General features: G+C 64.8%; 1 protein-coding gene across 9 annotated transcripts; it reads left to right on the plus strand.

The window, feature by feature from the left end:
• Positions 1 to 1619: 1619 nt before the first annotated feature.
• Positions 1620 to 17570, plus strand: FGFR3 (fibroblast growth factor receptor 3). 9 transcript variants are annotated; one of them, XM_032492422.1, is made up of 18 exons: positions 1620 to 1827; positions 2224 to 2436; positions 7856 to 8122; positions 8275 to 8328; positions 10101 to 10273; positions 10362 to 10485; positions 10561 to 10751; positions 11642 to 11792; positions 13098 to 13288; positions 13652 to 13800; positions 14183 to 14304; positions 14380 to 14490; positions 14570 to 14760; positions 14875 to 14997; positions 15081 to 15151; positions 15337 to 15474; positions 15650 to 15755; positions 15844 to 17570. In XM_032492422.1, exons 2-18 carry the CDS (start codon positions 2328 to 2330, stop codon positions 15988 to 15990), a joined length of 2418 nt encoding a protein of 805 aa, XP_032348313.1. In that variant the 5' UTR covers positions 1620 to 1827; positions 2224 to 2327; the 3' UTR covers positions 15991 to 17570. The 9 variants fall into 9 exon arrangements, with proteins under 9 accessions (XP_032348313.1, XP_032348349.1, XP_032348362.1 ...); XM_032492458.1 differs by lacking the exon at positions 11642 to 11792 and adding an exon at positions 12493 to 12637 and having other exon boundaries at positions 2227 to 2436; XM_032492471.1 differs by lacking the exon at positions 11642 to 11792 and adding an exon at positions 12493 to 12637 and having other exon boundaries at positions 2227 to 2436; positions 10104 to 10273.
• The last annotated feature ends 1408 nt before the right edge of the window (positions 17571 to 18978 follow it).

The raw sequence follows: 18978 nt of genomic DNA on the forward strand, positions 1-18978 counted from the left end.
GGAGAGGACCAGAGGGACATGCAGAGCCCTTCCTGGGCCTCAAAAGTGTCCTGGGAGAGGCCATCCTTCAGGTGCCAGAAGCCAGTCTCTCCTCCCTGCCCACCCCAGGATGATTCCTGCCCTGCCTGCCAGCTCCTTCCACAAAGGAATCTGGAGGTCAGAGCCCATCCAGTCCCTGACCCCCCCCCCAGCTGCCCTGAGGAAGGGGGCCAAGGGGGCCAGCAGCCCACACCCATCGTGGCCTATCAAGTCACTGATTAGTTAACTGTTAAGAAACTTCTTAAGAGCAGTGAGCCGTTGTGGCCCTGGGATGGTACCCCTTGAGAGGACCTACTGGGGGTGGCCTGAGGCTGTGCACTGGGGGGGGATGTGGTCAGCCCTCTTAGGGTTCAGTGGACCCCTGGTCAGTCTGGGGGACCTCGGCTTGGCCAGAGTAGGCAACGAGGGCAGCATACAGCAGAGGTGCTGACCCATCAAGTGCACACAGAGGAGTGGGCACTGCCAAGGTCCTGAGGTCTAGCCTCAGAGGCTGGGGTGTCTCCAGGCTGCACCTGAAGCTTGGGGAGGGAATAAGCAGCGGGTCAGGGAGGGGCTTTCATTGTCGACTTCACTGATGAGTAAACTGAGTCCCAGAAGCCTCAAGCCAGGTGGGCCAGAGGCACTTGGCTGGGCCAGCCCAGAGCCAGGGTCAGCTTCTCCCCTGTCCAGCTCCTGCAGGCCGCCAGCCCCCCCGGGCTTGCCTGAAAGTGAGAGAGGCGCTGTCCTCCATGTGAAGGTGGACACAGAAACCACAGTCACATTGGGTCTCCCCACCCTGCGGTGGCCCAGGACCCGGCACCCTCTGGCCAGCTCCCCATGGGCCTTCCTTAGAGCCCTAGGGCTGGCACCCCCTACCAGGACCCCCTAGCCCCTTCTCTCCATTCCCATGTCTGGCAAGCACCCAATCTCCAAACTTATTTCGTCCTAGGGCAGTGGGGGTAAGTGAGCCCCTCTGGCAGGGAACACAGGTCGCTTAGCTACACGTGTGCCACAGGCGCTTAATAAATGCAGCGGTGAGCCCATAGATTCTGCGGTGCAGTCCTCTTGTTTTCAACCCCAGGCGAGCCGGCCGGGCTGTCCTTCGCCCTCAGGCTTTTTGTGCTGCTCACACCTCAGAGCTCAGCCTGCGCAGCTCCTTCTCGGCGAAGCCCCTGTGACAGGCTTCGCTCACTGAGACCGCCCCTCTGTATGCCCCCGCCTTCCCCGGCCTGAGCCCCCGGTTGGCAGCCGGGTGGTAACAGGGACCGTGCGCTGTGTAAATAGAGACTAACGCTCGGCCCCTCTGTGCGCCCGCCCCACGCGGAGCCGCCCTCCGCGCCAGGTCCAGGGGTGCGATCCCACGCCCTCCGAGACCGCCGGGCACCCCCGCCCCCTCTAATCCCCTCCGGGGGCAGGGGCCGGGCGGGCCGCCGCCCCGCCTCCGGACCGCCCCAGGGGAGGGGCGTGTCCCCGCGCCCGAGCAAGCCGAGGCGGGCGTGGCCGGGGCGGGGCGGGCGCAGGCCGGCCCCCACTGGCTGCGGCGGGCTGGGCCGCCGGGGCTCAGTGCGCGGCGGCGGCGGCGGCGGCGGCGGCGGCGGCGGCGGCGGCGGCGGCGGCGGCGGCGGCGGCGGCGGCGGCGGCGGCGGCGGCGGCGGCGCGGGCAGCTGGTGCCGAGCGGTCGTGCTCGGCCAGGCGCACGGACGCACCGCAGAGCCGACGGCTGGAGGGACCGGGCGCAGGCTCTGGACTGGCGGGCAGCGAGCGCGAGCAAGAGCTGCGCTCAGTGAGTCTGGCGCAGGCGGCCGCCAGGTCGGTGCGACGGGACCCGGCGGGCGCGAGGGTTCGAGGCAGGCGCGCGGCGGGTCCAGAGCGCGCGGCGAGCTCGGGTCCCGAGCGGTCTCTGCGGCAGGGCCGGCCGGGGCGCGTGCTTCCCGCTCTGGAAAGTTTGCCGCCGCCGCCGCCGCCGCCCTGGGAGGGCTCTGCAGCAGCCAGGGAGAGAAGGGGGAGGGAGGGACCGCGGCGGGGAGGCGGTGGCCGGCGCCAGGCGGCCCGGGAGCCCTGGGCGGCGGCGGCGGCGGCGGCGGCGGCGGCGGCGGGCGGGCCGGCCGGGGATCCGAGGAGCCGGGGCGCAGGAGCCGGGCCACTGTCGTCTCCGCTCCTGCACTCCCCGGCCCACTGGAGTAACAAGTTGCCCGCCTCCTCCAGCAGACTCTCTAGCGGCGCCTCCTCCCGCCGGTGCCAGAGCCGGGCCATGGGGGACAGCATGCCGGCGCGCGCCGCCTGAAGACGCCGTAACACCCGCCCCCGTGATGGGCGCCCCGGCTTGCGCCCTCGCGTTCTGTGTGGCCGTGGCAGTTGTGACCAGCGCTGCCTCCGGGTCCCCAGGCATGGAGCGACACGTCGTGCGGAGGGCGGCAGGTACAAAAGGACCCGACGGGTACAGGGGAGCGGGATGGGGCCCCGGCAGGCAGAGGCGTCGGGGCCCGGGTACCGGCGCCTAGGTGGGTGCGGGGCGCGGGCGATCTGAGTGGGCCCTAGGGCGCTCTCTGGACTGGCACCTCGGGGCCAGCGTTCGGGTTTCTGCCACCCTCCCTCGCCGGGGATCGAGGCCAGAGCTGGCGCGGTAGTTTGTGGGGCGCCTGGGGCCGCAGGGCTGCCACCCAAGTGGGAGGCTGAGGCGGGGACCTGGGCATCATGGTGGCGTCCGCACTCCTCGTCCCCCGCCGTTCCCCAGTGGGGCGCAGCCTGCCCCCATGCACTAGTGGGAGGACTGCCGGGTGCTGCGTTTCCACAGTTCCCATTGTTCTGCACCGATGGAAAGTTCCTGTTGTCGGTGTGGCTCTCCCAGGCCCCTTTCGGGCCCCAGTTCATGGCCGGTTCCGGCCAAAGCGGGAGGCTGAACGTTGGAGGGAGGGTGTGAGAGTACGTCAGCCCGCAGCCCTCAGAGGCCGGCATGACCAAGTGACACTTTCTAGTGCTTTCGTTACCCCTACCCAGCTCTTGTGTCCTGTGAGTGAAGTTGTCTGCCCCCCAGGGGTGCGCGCCCAACGCCAGGAGGGTGCCCGGAGGTGAGAGGGCGATGTCCGAGGGATGTGGAGCCAGGGACCCCAGCTGGTGGTCAAGGTCCGGCGGGACGTCGAGGGTCTGCGAGGAGGGCCCGCGAGGAGGGCCCTTGGGGGCGAGGACAGGGGAGGAGCGAAAGCGTGTCTTGGCACCAGGCCCCGCCCCTCACGTGCGCCCGGCCCTGCCCTCGAGATGCAGAGCGCGTTGCCCCCCGGCAAGCCCGGCGGAGCGCTCCGGGCGCCGCCGCCCAGGACTCGCGCTGCCAGGCTCCGGACGGCCGGGCGGAGAGGAGAGGCCTGGTGGGCGGCCGTAAGGAGCCTGCCCCCTGGAGACAGCCAACTTCGGGGCGCTGGCGAGGACCGGTGCGGGCGAGGGAGCTATGCGCACCCCTGTCCCCAGCCCGGCGGCCGCGCAGAGGGAGGCCTTCGCCCGGTGAGCTCACGCCCCACCCGGGCGAGACCCGAACAGCCGCTTCTTTGTACCTCAGCGCGGCCACAGACCGCGCATTGATGGCGGCCGGGCCTCGCGGGGAGGTGTGAGTCGAGCGGCTGCGGGCGCGCCGTGCCAGGGAGGCGGTGGCCGCGGGCTGGACGGAGGCAGATGGCGGTCCGCCCCTCCCTGCGCCCCCCGCGCCCCTTCCTCTGGCGGCGGCGGCGGCCTCCCGGAACAATGTCATTTTTTTATGAATGAAAGTGGGCCCGGCGCTTGAATGTGCGTGTCATTCAGCGGCGTGACAGAGGCCGCCGAGAGGTCAGCGCGCGCTTTTAGCGCCTGCTAGGGCGGCCCCCTCTTCCAGGGGCGCCAAATAGGCGGCCGCGGGGGGAGCCCCAAATTAGCATTCCCATTCAGATAAAGATATTACTCCCTACGGCCGGGGAATGTCAACTAGCCCCGGGGGAGGGGGCCGTGGGCGGGGCTTCAGACCTCCTGGACCCCCTGCGGCGCGCTGGGGGACGGGGTGTAGGGGGGGTAAGCGGCCCCCTCCATCCCGGGTCCGGGAACTGGCAGCGCCACCACCAGTTGCGGTCCAGAGGAGGACCCGCGGGAGGACCTCTAGGCACTAGTTTAGGGGGTCAGAGCCTTCTCCCTCGGCCACAGAGCCGCTGCCCCTGCCCCGGCAATAAAGCTAGTGAACAGGTAGTGAGTTGATAGGTCAATAAACGTAATCCGGTTCCTGAAGGATCCGGGCCACAGAGCCAGCAGTAAAAATACAGAGGCTTCGAGAAATTTACAAAGATCCCAGCCTGGCGCTTCCCTGGGGAACATAAATTAGGAAGCTGGAGCTGGCAGGGGCCAAGGACAGTGGGGAAGGTGTCCACTGCTGGACTGCCCTGGCCACCCCAGGCCCAACCAGGGCAGCCTCCATCTTCCTGTGCAGTGGGCTCTTGGTGAAGGCCTGAGCAAGGGCCCCTACCACGCAGGAAGGCTGATGGGGATCCAGCCAGCCAGCCAGGAGGGGTCCCTGGAGGGTGCAGGGCGCTTCCTCGGAAGGCGCTGCCTGCAGCCTCCCCCACCTGCTCCTTGTCAGGGCTGGACTTTGAGCCCCATGGGCCTCTAGGTGGTTCATTAACCCAGGTTGATCCTGAGGCTGGACTTCTGGCCTTTGAGCCTCTGCACTGAACCAAGGGGTGTCCCCGCCCTCAGGGCCTCAGGTCCCACTTGGGGGCCTGTCTGGGGCCTGGTGTGCCTCATTTTACAAGTGAACCTAGAGCAGAGCGAGGGGTCTCCTTGAGGTGGGACCAGAGTCTGCCCAGACATGGGTTTGGGGGAGGGGGTAGCCAGGCCTGAGTGATTTACAAGTGAATGAACAGCTGGGAGGCCAGGCGGCCCTCCGACCCAAGCCCTGCTGGGGCTCCAGGCTGCAGCTGCCCACTCTGGCTCTGGGCGCTTTCCTCCAGCCTCAGTTCCCTTTCCTGCTCGGGAGGGTTGGTAATGGAAAGGTTGGGAGGATTAGGCCAGATAATCCTGTAAACCCTCACCAGCGCACCCCGCCTCCTGGTCCCGCCCCTTTCTTTTCCTAACTTTGTCACGAAACTTTCAGATTGTTTCCTGGTGGGGAAGCGGAAAGGCCAGGATTTCAGGGTCCTTTTGGGACGCCCTCTCGGCTACTTAGAGCACAACACCTGCAGCGAAGAGCTCCCTGCACTTCCCAGCCTAGAGGACTGTGCTCCTCCTGGCGGCTCCAGAGGTTTCTTTGAGTTTGTCTGAATTTGATGCTTGTTCTCTGAGGTCTCTCCCAAGGCTGCCGTAATGGGCCATGCCCAGCCCCTGTGCACCCCCCATGCTTTGAGATGGCCTCAACTGTAGTGACCCCAAACCTGGAGCAAGTTTCCCCCAGCAAGGGTCGCGACCCTCCGGAGAAGACAGGTTCTGGCTGAGGCCTGGTGGACATCAGTCCTGAAGCTTAGACCAGGCAGGGAGGCTCTCGGCCCCCTACCTCACGTACATACCCAGTGCCTTGCAGGCTGTGGTGGCCTCCCTGGCCCGCCGGTGGGGTCAACTGAGTCCTGCGGCAAGCTAGTGGCAGAGTCAGGAGGACTCTGTGCCTGGGAGATACGCCCTCAGGCTCAGCTTGGCCCCTGTAGGATGCAGTACCCCTCAGGACACCCCACACTGAGCTCAGACCCCGGAGGGGAAGTGCAGGTGGGAGCTGCTGCTGTGGGAACCACAGGGCCAGACATTCTGACTGTGCCCACCCCGACGTGGCACGCGAGCACCCACCGTGGCACACAGGCCTTTTCCTGACGTGTGTGGCCACAGTGCCTGTGGGTGTGGGCGGGCCCCCTTTTGTTGGAGAAAGTCTCCTTCCTGAGGCTGTTCTGGGGCTTGTACAGCATATACCCCGTTCCCTAGGTAGAGCACCCCCCATGTCCATCCCTTTTGGCCCCATCTGTCACTCACAGTGCCTCTGCCTGATGCCACCCCCCCTTGACCGTTGTCTGGTCTCCCCCTGGGTTGCCTGTGGCTCAGGGTGGCCTGTTGGATTGGATCTGTTGGAAGTGGAAATGCTAGGCTTGTCTGCCCTGGTTTGGAGGCATCTGGCCTCTGTGGCCACCTAGTGGGCAGGGTAGTCTGCAGGTCAGGGGTCGCCACCCACCACCACCAACAGCAGATGGCTGCTAGGCATGGCTGACCTGGGGGCTGTTCTGGGTCCTCCCAGTCTCCTGCTGGACCAGGCTGAAGCAAATACTTTGTGCGGATGGCTTGACCTGCCATCACCACCCAGACCAAACCGGAACAAACCACTGTTGCCCTTGGTCCGGGGCCTGGGGCTGAAGCTGCCACAAGCAGCCTGTTCTCGGCCTTCTGGGGGGCCTCAGCTGGCTCCTGGCACTGGGTGGTCCCCACAGAACACTGGCCAGAACTAGGGGGCTGGAAGTCAGGCCAGGAACCCCCTGATGGGGCCCCAGGGATGCAGACTCCATGGACACTTCGGGGACCCTTCTGGTGGGTACTGGGCTTGTGGGGCCTCCTGAGGTGAACGGGCAGAACTGGACCTGTCTGAGGAGCCAGGGGCTGATATGGCCAGAATGGGCAGCCGGGCCCTCGAATCTAGGCCACTCGTCAGCAGAATGACAAGTAACAGCGCAACCAACCCAGCTGGGTCTGCACAGTGGGACCACCCACCCCCGTTCCGGGCCCAAGGCCCAGGCTGCCTGCTGCGCTGAGCATTGTCCGGCCCTGGCAGGGAGACCTGCGGGTGATGGCCAGCCCCACCAGCGCTGTGCCCCTGGGTCTCAGGCCTCGTCGGCCCCTTGGGGTCTGGGCATGGTGGACATCTGCTTTTGGCCAGGACCCTCCACCCCAGCTTCTCAGCACCTGCAGGGCGAGATGGGCCAGGGCTCCTGGGCATGGCTCTGAGGGTTCTCCTCCACCTCACTCGCTGGCTGAGTCTGGACATCCTCCCCCAGCCTGTGTCCTCATCTGTAAAATGGGGGTCCTGGGCCCCTCACCCACGGGCGTATTGAGACCCCACTGGCCAGACCTGGTACCCTATCTTCTTGTATTTTTGGGTTTTGTCTTAGTGTGTGTTTTCTCTGATTTACTGCTGACGTGTGGTTTATGTACGAGGTGCTTCCTAAGTCGGGGTGCAGTCTGTCCCTTACCCCGGAGAGCCCCGACCCTGGGCTGGCTGTGCCTGCGTGCTGCTCTGGGAGGTTCGGCTGTGCTGCTGATGGCAGTGCTCCCTTCCACTGTTGGGTAGCGTCTGTTCTCAGGTCCCGAATTGCTTTTGAATCAAAGCTGGGGGCACCAGAGGGACCCCCCCGGGATAAACTGCCTTGTCCCCTACCCCATGTCGTCCCCACCTGTTTCAGCTGCGGCTGGCTGAACACACCTCCAGCTCTGGGACTGGGTGTGAGGCCAGAGTGGAGCCTGCATTTCTAAATGGTTGAAGAAATCAAAGGAAGGCTAATACTTCGTGACACTTAGAAATCTGAGTTTTCAGTGTCCATGCACAGTGTCTTATCTGATCGTGGCCCCACCCGTTCATTGCGTGTTTTCTGCGTGAGCGCCACGAGGGTAGGGTCGCCTTTGGGACCTGCTGGCACGACTGACAGTGTCCATCGCGCTCCCTCCCTGCCCCGGGGACCGTCTGCGGGACCACAGGCTCCTCCTCCTCTCAGGGCCACCTTAGCCCCTGCCCAGCCCTCCGGGCCCCAGCCGCCCTCCTGCTGCTGCCATGGTAGGGGAGCCCTGGTGCTTCCTGGGGTGTTGAGACCCCAGTGCTCCTGGTTTGGGGGCACCTGCCTCACAACCAATGTCTTGCCCACAGAGGTCCCAGGCCCTGAGCCCAGCCAACGGGAGCTGGTCTTTGGCAGTGGGGATACTGTGGAGCTGAGCTGTCACCTGCCCGCAGTGGGGCCCACCGAGCCCACCGTCTGGGTAAAGGATGGGGCAGGGTTGGTGCCTTCGGACCGCGTCCTGGTGGGGCCTCAGCGGCTGCAGGTGCTAAACGCCTCCCACGAGGACGCTGGGGCCTACAGCTGCCGGCGGCCACTCAGCCAGCACGTGCTGTGCCGCTTCAGCGTGCGTGTGACAGGTGAGCGCCCGCGGGCCCCACCCACTGAGCTCCCCCAGCTGCTCCTGGGCCCCAAGGGTAGAGGGGGCACCCCTGAGAGGCGCCCTCTGAGTGCAGGACCACCTGAGAGTGCGGGGCCAGCTCCCACGTGCTCCCTCTTGCCTGCATTGCAGATGCTCCATCCTCGGGAGATGATGAAGATGGGGAGGACGAGGCTGAAGACACAGGTGAGACCAGGTTGCGGGCACACGGAACTACTGGGGTTGGGGACCTACCTCTCCTCCTGGGGCCCAGCCCTACCCTCCCCAGGTGTGGGGCCCCTACTTATCAGGCAGGCGAGAGACCAAGGTCTGGAAACTTCCGAGTGTGAGGTCCCCTTAATATGGGGTGGGGATGGATGCCTAGCCCTCGGCTCTGCGCAGCAGGTGGGGAGTGGGACGGGGACACCAAGAAGTGGGTGAGGAGACCGCGCTCCAGGAGCAGTGAGGGGGCTGCAGGTGAGGTGGCCCATCCTACGTGGGTGTACACCAGGGCAGGGAGCCCAGGTGGCTGCTGTGGGGCCAGCAGACTGAGGGGTGTTAGGGGCAGTGGGAGGCGACTGAGGCAGTCCCAGGAGGACAGGAGCGTGGCCCTGGGCACTGGGGACACAAGGTTTGGGCGTATTTACCGTGAAGGTGCTTCCACCTGGAACAGCGGGCAGCAGGTGGGCTTTGCCCAGCAGTGAAGGGGCCGGTTAGGGAAGGTGGGGCATTTGGTTTTGGTTTTGGAGGAGCTGAGTCTGACATGGCAGGAGATGGGGAGTGGGGGGCCCGCATGGATGGAGCTCAGGTCTAGCAGACGAGGAGGTAAGGAAGAACCAGCCAGTGGAAACCAGAATGGGGGTTCCCCGGGAGAAGAGGGAACTTGGGCTCTGTCCTGGAGGTGGGGTGGGCTCTAGGACGGGCAGGAGCAGCTCCGGCCCCAGGAGCTGCTGAGTGTCCCCTCTTTTCATTCTCCCCTTGGCTGCCAGGAAATTCAGAGTCAAACTCCCGTCCCGGTTGCCCCCACCACCCTCCTCCCTCAGCTCCTGTTTGCCTGCTCACCCTGGCCGTCTCAGGCGGGCGTTCGGTGTTTCTTCCTCTTCCCCTGTGGGCTCAGGGACATCAAGGGTTGCTGGCAGGGGTGCCTTCCAGAAGGCACTTCCCCACTGCATTGAGTCCTGCGGTCTCCCATGCCCAGCCTGCTGGGGTCTCGGACACACACGCGGCCTGGAGCTCTGCCGGCGTCTCTTCCCTGCACCTGTCCACACTGCTTGCCACCTGGGCCCCTGCACCCTCTTTGCGACGGATGCATGGATGGCAGGAAGGCCACAGGGAGGGGCTGCTTCCCCTGCCCAGCTTCCCAGCTGAGCCCCAATGGAGGAGGAAAGCCACTTGGGCTGTGAGGCTGGGAGTAGGGACAGTCCTGGAGAGCAGGATGGCGGGGGCAGGCCTCCTGGACTTCATGTCACAGTGTCCCCACCTGCTGCTCGTCAAACTCTGGAGCACTGCAGGGGGTTGTCCGGGGTCTTGCAGATTCCAGTGGGCTCCTGGCCAGTTTCAAGGCTCTGGCTTCTGTGGGTGGCAGGGCCTTGCCTTCTGATCAGCTCCCAAGGCCTGGCTCTGCTCATCCATCTGGCTGGGCTTCCTAACCCAGTGTGGCCTGGTCTGGGTCTGCCCTTTGGTGGGCCTGCCATGAAGGTGCTGCCCTGGGTGAGTGGGTGTGTCCTTGCGAGACACCTTTGTGTACCCGAGGCACCCTGGACTCTTGGCTGGAGGCTGTGCTTGAGGGAAGTGGACAGAGAGGTGAGGGGACGTGTGGCCTGGCTCTCGGAATGCTGGGAGATGGTGCTGAGGCTGCCGGTACCTCGTCCAGCCCAGACAGGGGTCCTTGAAGGCCAACATTCCCTACACAGGAGTGGAGGGTCAGGCGGGCCTCTCCTCCCCACCCCAGTTGTGGCCTTCACGTGCCCCTCTGCCAGCAGGGGCCCCTTACTGGACACGGCCTGAGCGGATGGACAAGAAGCTGCTGGCCGTGCCGGCTGCCAACACTGTTCGATTCCGCTGCCCAGCCGCCGGCAACCCCACTCCGTCCATCTCCTGGCTGAAGAACGGCAAGGAGTTCCGAGGCGAGCACCGCATTGGGGGCATCAAGGTGGGCCTGGCAGTGGGCTGGCGGGGGCCTCTGGGCACGGCCAGCGGGGCTTAGCCCGCCGGCCACTCACCCTCGCGGCCCCCTCCAGCTGCGGCACCAGCAGTGGAGCCTGGTCATGGAGAGCGTGGTGCCCTCGGACCGCGGCAACTACACGTGCGTGGTGGAGAACAAGTTCGGCAGCATCCGGCAGACGTACACACTGGACGTGCTGGGTGAGGCCCGGGCTGGCGGGGGTGGGCAGCGGGCCGGCACGGGCCGGGCAGCCTCTGAGCGCCCTCACCCCACAGAGCGCTCTCCACACCGGCCCATCCTGCAGGCGGGGCTGCCCGCCAACCAGACAGCGGTGCTGGGCAGTGATGTCGAGTTCCACTGCAAGGTGTACAGCGATGCGCAGCCCCACATCCAGTGGCTGAAGCACGTGGAGGTGAACGGCAGCAAAGTGGGGCCAGATGGCACGCCCTACGTCACTGTGCTTAAGGTGGGCGCCCACGGACTGGGCACGGGCGGGGGGGCCTGTTTCAGGGTTTCAGGGATAGCAGTTGGGGCATGGGCCTTGGATCTGTGGGGAGAAGAAGTGGGGGTCGGGTAGGGCCCTGTGCACACTGGGGTCCCAGCACAACAGGCCCTGCAGTGAGTTCTGTCTCCTATCTGCTCCAGGGCTGGTCTCAGCCTTGGAGGTGGGCCTGCAGATGGCCCTGGGGGAGGTGAAGCCCAAGGGCCCAGGGCAGGCAGGTGGCTCCCTCTGGGCCTCAGGCCGGGCAGCTGCCCCTCGAACTGGCCTGATGGGCATTGTCAGGGTGTGCAGAGCGGGGCTCTCACCCCCACCCACCTCCCTCCACCCCTGCCTCCCTCGGCCCTTGGGGCAGGACAGCCTCAGCTGTGCTCCCACGGCCCCAGGGGTGGGGGCCACCTGAGCTGGGGTGGTTACGACACTTGCAGCCCAAAAAGAAACATCTGTTTAAAGACAGGATGGTCCTGAAGGGCGGGAGCGGGAGTCCAGACCAGCCGTCAGGGGTGCTGCTGTGGTCTCAGGCCAGGGGCATCAATGCTGGGACCCCAGCAGTGGGCAGGTCAAGTGCTCTGGGGAGGGCCTGTCTGAAGGCCACCTGCCAGGGGTACACTCTGGGCTGTTGGGTGGATGAGGAGAAGGCGCATCCAGTGAAACCACAACCTCTGCTGTGAGGTGCCTCCTCGCCTCCTCCAGGCAGCCCTCCTGGTTGGCACAGCCTAGCCCGCTCATCTGCTACTTGGGGGTCTCCCACTTCTTGCCTCAGAGCCTCGGGGTCTAGACTGGGCCCCACTCCTGCGCAGCCACTCCCGTGCCTGGCGGGGCTCCCGCGGCCTGAGCTGGGTCTCTTGTCCCCGCAGTCGTGGATCAGTGAGAGTGCGGAGGCTGACGCACGCCTCCGCCTGGCCAATGTGTCCGCGCGCGATGGGGGCGAGTACCTCTGTCGAGCCTCCAATTTCGTAGGCGTGGCTGAGAAGGCCTTTTGGCTGCGTGTTCACGGGCCCCAAGCAGGTAACAACTCTGTCCCATGCCTGCCTGGCACGCCGAGCTCCAGCTCCGACGCCCTGGCCATGCGCCCACCTGCACGTTCGCCGCTCGCTCCCTGTCCCCCAGCTCACACTCTGCTCCCGATGAGGTCACCTCTGCACCTCTGGCCTCCACTGTGGCCGCTGCTCCAAGCCCCTGTGGCCTGTGCTGACCCTCCTGCACCCCTGCCAGCTCCCCTGCAGTCCTCCCCCCTGGGCTGTGCCTGTCTGGGCACCTGCCTTTTGCCTCTCACTCCTTCTCTCTCTCTCTCTCTCTCTCTCTCTCCTCGTCTCTGTCTTTCTCTCCCTCCTGTCTCTCCCTTTCTCTCTTTCTCTCTGGCCCTGCTCCTGATGCTTGCTCACTTCCTGACTGTCTGTCTGTCTGTCGGCCCACCCGCTCTTCTGCCCCCTTGCTGGTGTTCACACTAACCCTGCATGCTCTGCTGCTGGCTGCACGCCTGGCGCTCACTTGGGACAGAGGACTCGCCGGTGGAGGGACTGGCTTCGGGCTCAGTGTGGACGCACGAGGCAGAGGACCCTCGGCCGCCGTGGCCGTGGCCGTGGCCGTGGTGGCGGTGGCGGCGTTTTCCTTGCAGCCTGGCTGGATCGTCGTCGTGTGGACGCTGGCTGTGGTGCCCGTGGGAGGTGCTGGCGCTCTCCTATCGCGTTCTGTTCTCTCTTTGTAGACGGCGGGCGCTAACACCACCGACAAGGAGCTAGAGGTTCTGTCCTTGCACAATGTCACCTTTGAGGACGCGGGGGAGTACACGTGTCTGGCGGGCAATTCTATCGGGTTTTCCCATCACTCTGCGTGGCTGGTGGTGCTGCCAGGTACCGGCTCCTGCTGCTGCTCGCTCTGCACCTGTCCTCTTGGGTCTGCAGCTCAGGACATGCCAAAGCCACCGGGGACAGCCTGGGGACCATGGAGCCCTCAAGCCAGGCCCTGTGCCTGGCATGGGGACAAGTCCATGCGATCCTGTATTGGCCCAGAGGGGCTGCCCTCCAGAGCCCTGTCCTAGCTGGGTCCCCCGCCGCTGGTGCGGTGGCTGTGGCATCTCCTGGGTGGCGGGTGTGGGTGCTGCTAGCTTGCTGGGCTCCTTCTTTCTTGGGTCTGCCCCTGGTGACCTAGGTATTTGTGGCTGCAGAGCCTCTATGAGTAGGGCCTTGAGGCCTTGGCACCCCCAGCAGCAGTCTGAGCCCCCTCCCCTGCCCCCACTGGGCTCTGGCCCGGGGCAGCCCATGGGGGCTCCTGAGAGGCTGGGCCAGGCCCCCAACGCCCGTGTCTTTGCAGCGGAGGAGGAGCTGGTGGAGGCTGGTGAGGCTGGCAGTGTGTACGCAGGCATCCTCAGCTACGGGGTGGGCTTCCTCCTCTTCATCCTGGTAGTGGCCACCGTGACGCTCTGCCGCCTGCGCAGCCCCCCCAAGAAGGGCCTGGGCTCGCCCGCCGTGCACAAGGTCTCTCGCTTCCCGCTCAAGCGACAGGTAACAGAAAGTAGATACCACGTTCCGAGCCTCCTGCCCCCAGCCTCGCGGAGCCCTCACAGCCCACTCTCCCGGGCTCCTGCGCTTAGGGCCCCTGTAGTGTCTGGGGCCTGCGGCTGGCCCAGGGACAGCATCTGTGCTGTGGGTAGGCCAGACCCTTCCTTGTCTTTGTGGTCGCCACACGGAGCTGGGTTGCTCTGAGCACAAAAATGTATTAAAAAATTTTTCTCTTAGTGCCACGTGGATGTCAGACACCCCTCCCAGGCCCAGCCTCCTCCTGCCATCCCTGGGGCTGCACCCTCACCCTCACCCTCACCCTGGCTGTACGGCCCCGAGACACCAACTTGCCCTTGCTGACCCAAGCAGGTGTCCCTGGAGTCCAGCTCTTCCATGAGCTCCAACACGCCGCTGGTGCGGATCGCCCGGCTGTCCTCCGGGGAGGGCCCCGCGCTGGCCAACGTCTCTGAGCTCGAGCTGCCTGCCGACCCCAAGTGGGAGCTGTCCCGGGCCCGGTCAGTGGCGTGTGAGGGCCCTGGGTTCTCACCAGGTGGGGGCTGGGAGCACAGCACGGGGGGGGGGGGGGGTCCCAGGGTGGGGGCGGGGCCACCGCTGAGACCTGACTGGATGCAGATCTGGAGTCACGTGGGAATGAAGGCCATTGTGGCCACTCTTGGATGCGGGGCTGGGTTCTGGTTGAGGAGGCTGGGCGCCAGTAGTTGGGGAGGACCCATCCCTGAGAAAGTGCTCTCACAGGCCAAGAGGCCAGGAGCAGTGTCCTTTGTTGTCATGAGCTAGGTCACAGGGGCAAGTGTGGAGGGCTTCCTGGAGGTGGTGGCCTGGGACAGGGCCTTGAGTGCGTGGGAGTGCTCATTACAGCTCTGCTTCTGCCGCCAGGCTGACCCTGGGCAAGCCTCTCGGGGAGGGCTGCTTCGGCCAGGTAGTCATGGCGGAGGCCATTGGCATTGACAAAGACCGAGCTGCGAAACCCGTCACCGTGGCGGTGAAGATGCTGAAAGGTGAGGGAGGGAGGGGGCGAGGGGGCCTGGACCCGTGGGGCAGCGCTGTCTCATGTGCCTACCTTCCTCTCACAGATGACGCCACAGATAAGGACCTGTCAGACCTGGTGTCCGAGATGGAGATGATGAAGATGATTGGCAGACACAAGAACATCATCAACCTGCTGGGCGCCTGCACCCAGGGCGGTAGGTGTGGGCCCCGGGGTGGGGGCGGGGGCCGGGGCGGTCCCGGGGCGGGGCTCCTCTGAGGTGCCTGTGCTCTCAGGGCCCCTGTACGTGCTGGTGGAGTACGCGGCCAAGGGCAACCTGAGGGAGTACCTGCGGGCGCGGCGGCCCCCGGGCACGGACTACCCCTTCGACACCTGCAGGCTGCCCGCGGAGCAGCTCACCTTCAAGGACCTGGTGTCCTGCGCCTACCAGGTGGCACGCGGCATGGAGTACCTGGCCTCGCAGAAGGTGAACAGGCTGGGCAGGCGGGTGCAGAGCAGGGGCCCAGGAGGGCCCAGCGGGGGGCAGAGGGAGCGGCTGGCCGATGGCCTCAGCCCCACCCCTGCCCTACCCCGCCCCCAGTGTATCCACAGGGACCTGGCGGCCCGCAATGTGCTGGTGACCGAGGACAACGTGATGAAGATCGCGGACTTTGGCCTGGCCCGCGACGTGCACAACCTCGACTACTACAAAAAAACCACCAATGTGAGCGCGGCTGGCGGAGGGAGGGTCAGGGCCCCAGCCCGGAGGGAACCTGGCAGCCAACATGCCCCCTTCCTCCCCCCAAGGGCCGGCTCCCCGTGAAGTGGATGGCGCCTGAGGCCTTGTTTGACCGAGTCTACACCCACCAGAGTGACGTGTATGTGGCCCCCAGGCCCTGGGCGGGGGTAGGGCTCAGGCCACTTCAGGGCAGGCAGGAGTCAGGAAAGCTGCGGGAGCAGAGCCGGGGCCCCACTGGGAGCCCCCGCAGCCCGCCCCTGCCTTCCAGCGGGGCCTGTTCCAGGGTAGGGCAGGCTGACGGTGCCACACCCCCACCCCTCACAGCTGGTCCTTTGGGGTCCTGCTCTGGGAGATCTTCACACTGGGGGGCTCGCCCTACCCTGGCATCCCCGTGGAGGAGCTCTTCAAGCTGCTGAAAGAAGGCCACCGCATGGACAAGCCAGCCAACTGCACACATGACCTGTGAGTGCCCCACCCCACCCCTCGGCGCCTGTCCTTGGGGTTCCCGCCGGCATCCCTGGGCCCCCATGGAGCCCAGCCCTAGGTACGGCAGAGGCCAAGGCCGGAAGGCCATGTCTGAGGAGAGGTGGGGTGGTGGGGCGGGCCCCTGGCAGATCCTACCTGAGCGCCCCCCCAGGTACATGATCATGAGAGAGTGCTGGCACGCCGCGCCCTCCCAGAGGCCCACCTTCAAGCAGCTGGTGGAGGACCTGGACCGCGTCCTCACAGTGACGTCCACTGACGTGAGTGCTAGCCCCGCTCCACCTACCAGGGACGGACGGCTTGGGTCAGGGGCTGCAGCACTGACCACAGCCCGCCACCCACCCATAGGAGTACCTGGACCTGTCGGTGCCCTTTGAGCAGTACTCGCCGGGTGGCCAGGACACGCCCAGCTCCAGCTCCTCGGGGGATGACTCCGTGTTTGCCCACGACCTGCTGCCCCCGGCCCCACCCGGCAGCGGGGCCTCGCGGACGTGAAGGGCTGTCGGCCTGCGGGCCGAGCCTCCATCAATGTGAGAATGGACCCCAGCCCACCGTGCTGCTGCTCGTGTGCTGAGACCGCTGGGTCCCACCGGCCCAGGCCTGAGACCTGGTCTAGGTGGACAGATGGGACAGACAGCTTCGTGTGTGTGCGCGTGTGTGTGCAGGGGTCCCCAGGGTTCCTTCTCTGCTGTACAGTGACCTGGCCACCTGTGCTGGCAGCACCAAGGGACCGAATTTGGAATGTAAGGGGCCCTGCCTGTGGAGCCCTTCAGGGTGGGGAGCTGGGCCCCTCCCCAGGCTCCCGGCCCGCCCCTCCCCCCACTGCCACCCCACAGGGAGCTTTGGGGCGGGCCAGGCTCCTGTGTCCAGAGTGGGCTGTGGCCCCTCCAAGTGCCCAAGCTGAGCCTGTAGGGAAGCCCCCACGTGGCACGCCTCCCACCTAAGGGGCACCTTGCCCCTGGGGTGTTAGCAGCCCCCCACTTCCAGGCCTCCCCACTTCCCACCCTGCTCCTCAGAAACTGAAATTACGGGTACCTGAAGGCGGGAGCCTTTAACTTCTATCTGAAATGGTTATTCCAGACACAAGTGTACATTTCTATAAATAGATGCTGTGTATATGATCTACACCTACATATATATATATATATGTGGAAGAAGGAAGGCTGGGACACCTGAGGTGCGCACAAGACCTGAGGGTGCAGGGGGCGGGGGTCCCTAGCTGGGGGAGGCCCTGGGGAACTCGCTGTTACGACAAATGCAAAAACCGGCAAAGGCTGGAGGGGCTTTTCTGGCATCGCAGTTTTGTTTTAAAAATTGTACCTGGATCTGTATGTTTGTAAAGCTCTTTATCGACCCCAGAGCCCGTGTCCCTGTCCCTCCCATCACTCCTGGTGTGTAGCCAGCCACGTGGCAGAGGTTTCAGGTTTACCTTACTAACAGAGGGAAGGTTGATGCCTCGTTGAGGGTTTGCTGAGGGTGCGTGCAGCCCACGCCCCAAGGTGCGAGCCAGCCCCGCACTCCCCCAGGGGCCGCGAAGAGCTTGGGATGGTTCCAGTGAGGATGCTTTGTTTCCTTTGGCCTTCTTTTGCAGGAGAGTTAGATTTCTATAGGATTTTTCTTTAGATTTTTTTGGGGGGACTTCAAAGCAAGCTGGTATTTTCATACAAGTTCCTCTAATTGCCACGTGTTCCAGGCGGGGAGGCAGTTTCCAGTGGGGGCCAGCCCTGCACGCAGGTTCAGAAGTTATTAGATGTTACAAGTTTATATATATCTATATATATAATTTATTGAGTTTTTACAAGATGTATTTGCTGTAGATTTAACACTTCTTACGCAATGCTTCTAGACTTTTATAGCCCAGACTGCTACTTTTCAAAGCTTGGGAGAGAAAGCCACAGATTCAGTCTTGTTACTCTGGGTGCCATTAATGGCCCTGCGTTTGGGCGCTGTTCTCTGCTTGTCAGCGGGCTCGGGCCAGGGTCTGTGTTCTCAGGGCCCCCAGCCTTGTGGGGGCCAAAGGTGTCAGCCCAAACCGGCAGAAGTGCTTTCCAAAAAATAAAGACACCTGGTTCAGATGTGTGCTTTGTCTCTTGTCTTGGGATCCCAGGCAGCTCCCGTGTCCTCACTGCCCACCTGGGGCGGGTTCCATCGTCTGTCCCCGGAGGAGGGAGGGGTCACTAGTTGTTTGGGGCAGGGTCTCCAGAGTGAACTGGCTGCCTGGGTCTCACTCTCTCCAAGGGTTTCCAGCCCAGGTCTGGCTCAGATAGGACAAGTCCTGGGCAGAGCCAGGGTGAGAGTGGTCCTCTGTGTCCAGCTGCACAGGGCCCCACGCTGGCAGGGCAGAACCTCGGGGTCCCTGGTGGTATTCATTGCCTTGGTCTGGGGTCCCCAAAGGCAGGGAATGCATGTGACGTGTCTGTGGAAGGGGCAGTGAGACACTGGGGGTGGGTGGTGCAAGGAAGAAAGGCTCTGGGCCTCCAACCTCCTGTTCGCCCCTGCCCCCCCCCCCACCTTATGGAAGTTGAGGGCCCTGAGGCTCATGTCCAGATATCTCCCATCACCCCACCCTGTGGCATCTGCCTACCCAGTCAGCTGGGGAGGGGGAGGGTTCTAAGTGGGGCCCCCCCCATGAAGCCCCTGTGTAAGCAAAGCCCTCAGCTGGCCCCCTGATTCAGCTGTCTGGTTCCTGGTTGGCTCTCCTCCCCATCCCAGGCCTGACCCCCTGACCACTGTGGGCCCAACCAGTGCCATCTGCATTCTGACTCTCCTGCAACTTTGGGCAGGTTCTGCATGCCAGTTCCAGGCTAGCTAGGGCACCGAGGACACAGGGACAGGGTCTGGCCCCATCTGCTCCAGAGTTCACCGCCTGAGGGAGAAGGAAGACAGAGCAGGGTACCCATGCAGCAGTGGTGGGGAGTGAGTCTGGGAAAGCTTCCTGGAGGAGGCAGCAGGGACCAGGCCATGCGGGGGGACTAGGGTGGATTCAGGGACAGGCCATCATGCAGACTTTCACATGTCCTCCCTGGAACCCAGCGTTGCCTAGGGCTGACTTTTCCTCTGAGACTTGCCCCTGCTTTGCGACCTGGTGCCCCTCCCTCCTTTGTCCCTCCTCGTGTCTGTCCTGAGAGACTAATCAGCCTCTGGGCAGTGTTAACTTTTACTCTGGCTTCTAAGGACCTCGCCCCCCTTCTTGCTGCGCTCAACTCACCTTACAGGTGAGGGGGTTTCTGGGGCTACTTTCTGTAGAGCCGAGGAGGCTGCTAGGGGCTTGGTCCTGGATACCAGTGCAGCCCAATACCTGGCCCCGCTCAGGGAAGCGCTGTCTGCCCCCAAACCCCTCCAGGGCTGCCGGAGTGTTTGTGTCCAGCGCTCGGGGGCAACGCGGCGACGGTGGCGGGGACGGGAAGGAGGCCAGCGAGGGCCTGGGCCTGGAGGGCGCCGGCGAGGTGCCAGGGAGGGGCGCGGGAGGCAGGGCGGCGGGTC

Source organism: Camelus ferus, chromosome 2, assembly GCF_009834535.1.
Source record: "Camelus ferus isolate YT-003-E chromosome 2, BCGSAC_Cfer_1.0, whole genome shotgun sequence".
Classification (NCBI taxonomy): domain Eukaryota; kingdom Metazoa; phylum Chordata; class Mammalia; order Artiodactyla; family Camelidae; genus Camelus; species Camelus ferus.

Bases quoted from the DNA above. Each gene is read 5' to 3' on its own strand.
- FGFR3 (XM_032492422.1), top strand. From the start codon at position 2,328: ATGGGCGCCCCGGCTTGCGCCCTCGCGTTCTGTGTGGCCGTGGCAGTT. The intron at 2,437-7,855 runs GTACAAAAGGAC...TCTTGCCCACAG, and splicing joins CGTCGTGCGGAGGGCGGCAG to AGGTCCCAGGCCCTGAGCCC. The intron at 13,801-14,182 runs GTCAGTGGCGTG...TTCTGCCGCCAG, and splicing joins TGGGAGCTGTCCCGGGCCCG to GCTGACCCTGGGCAAGCCTC.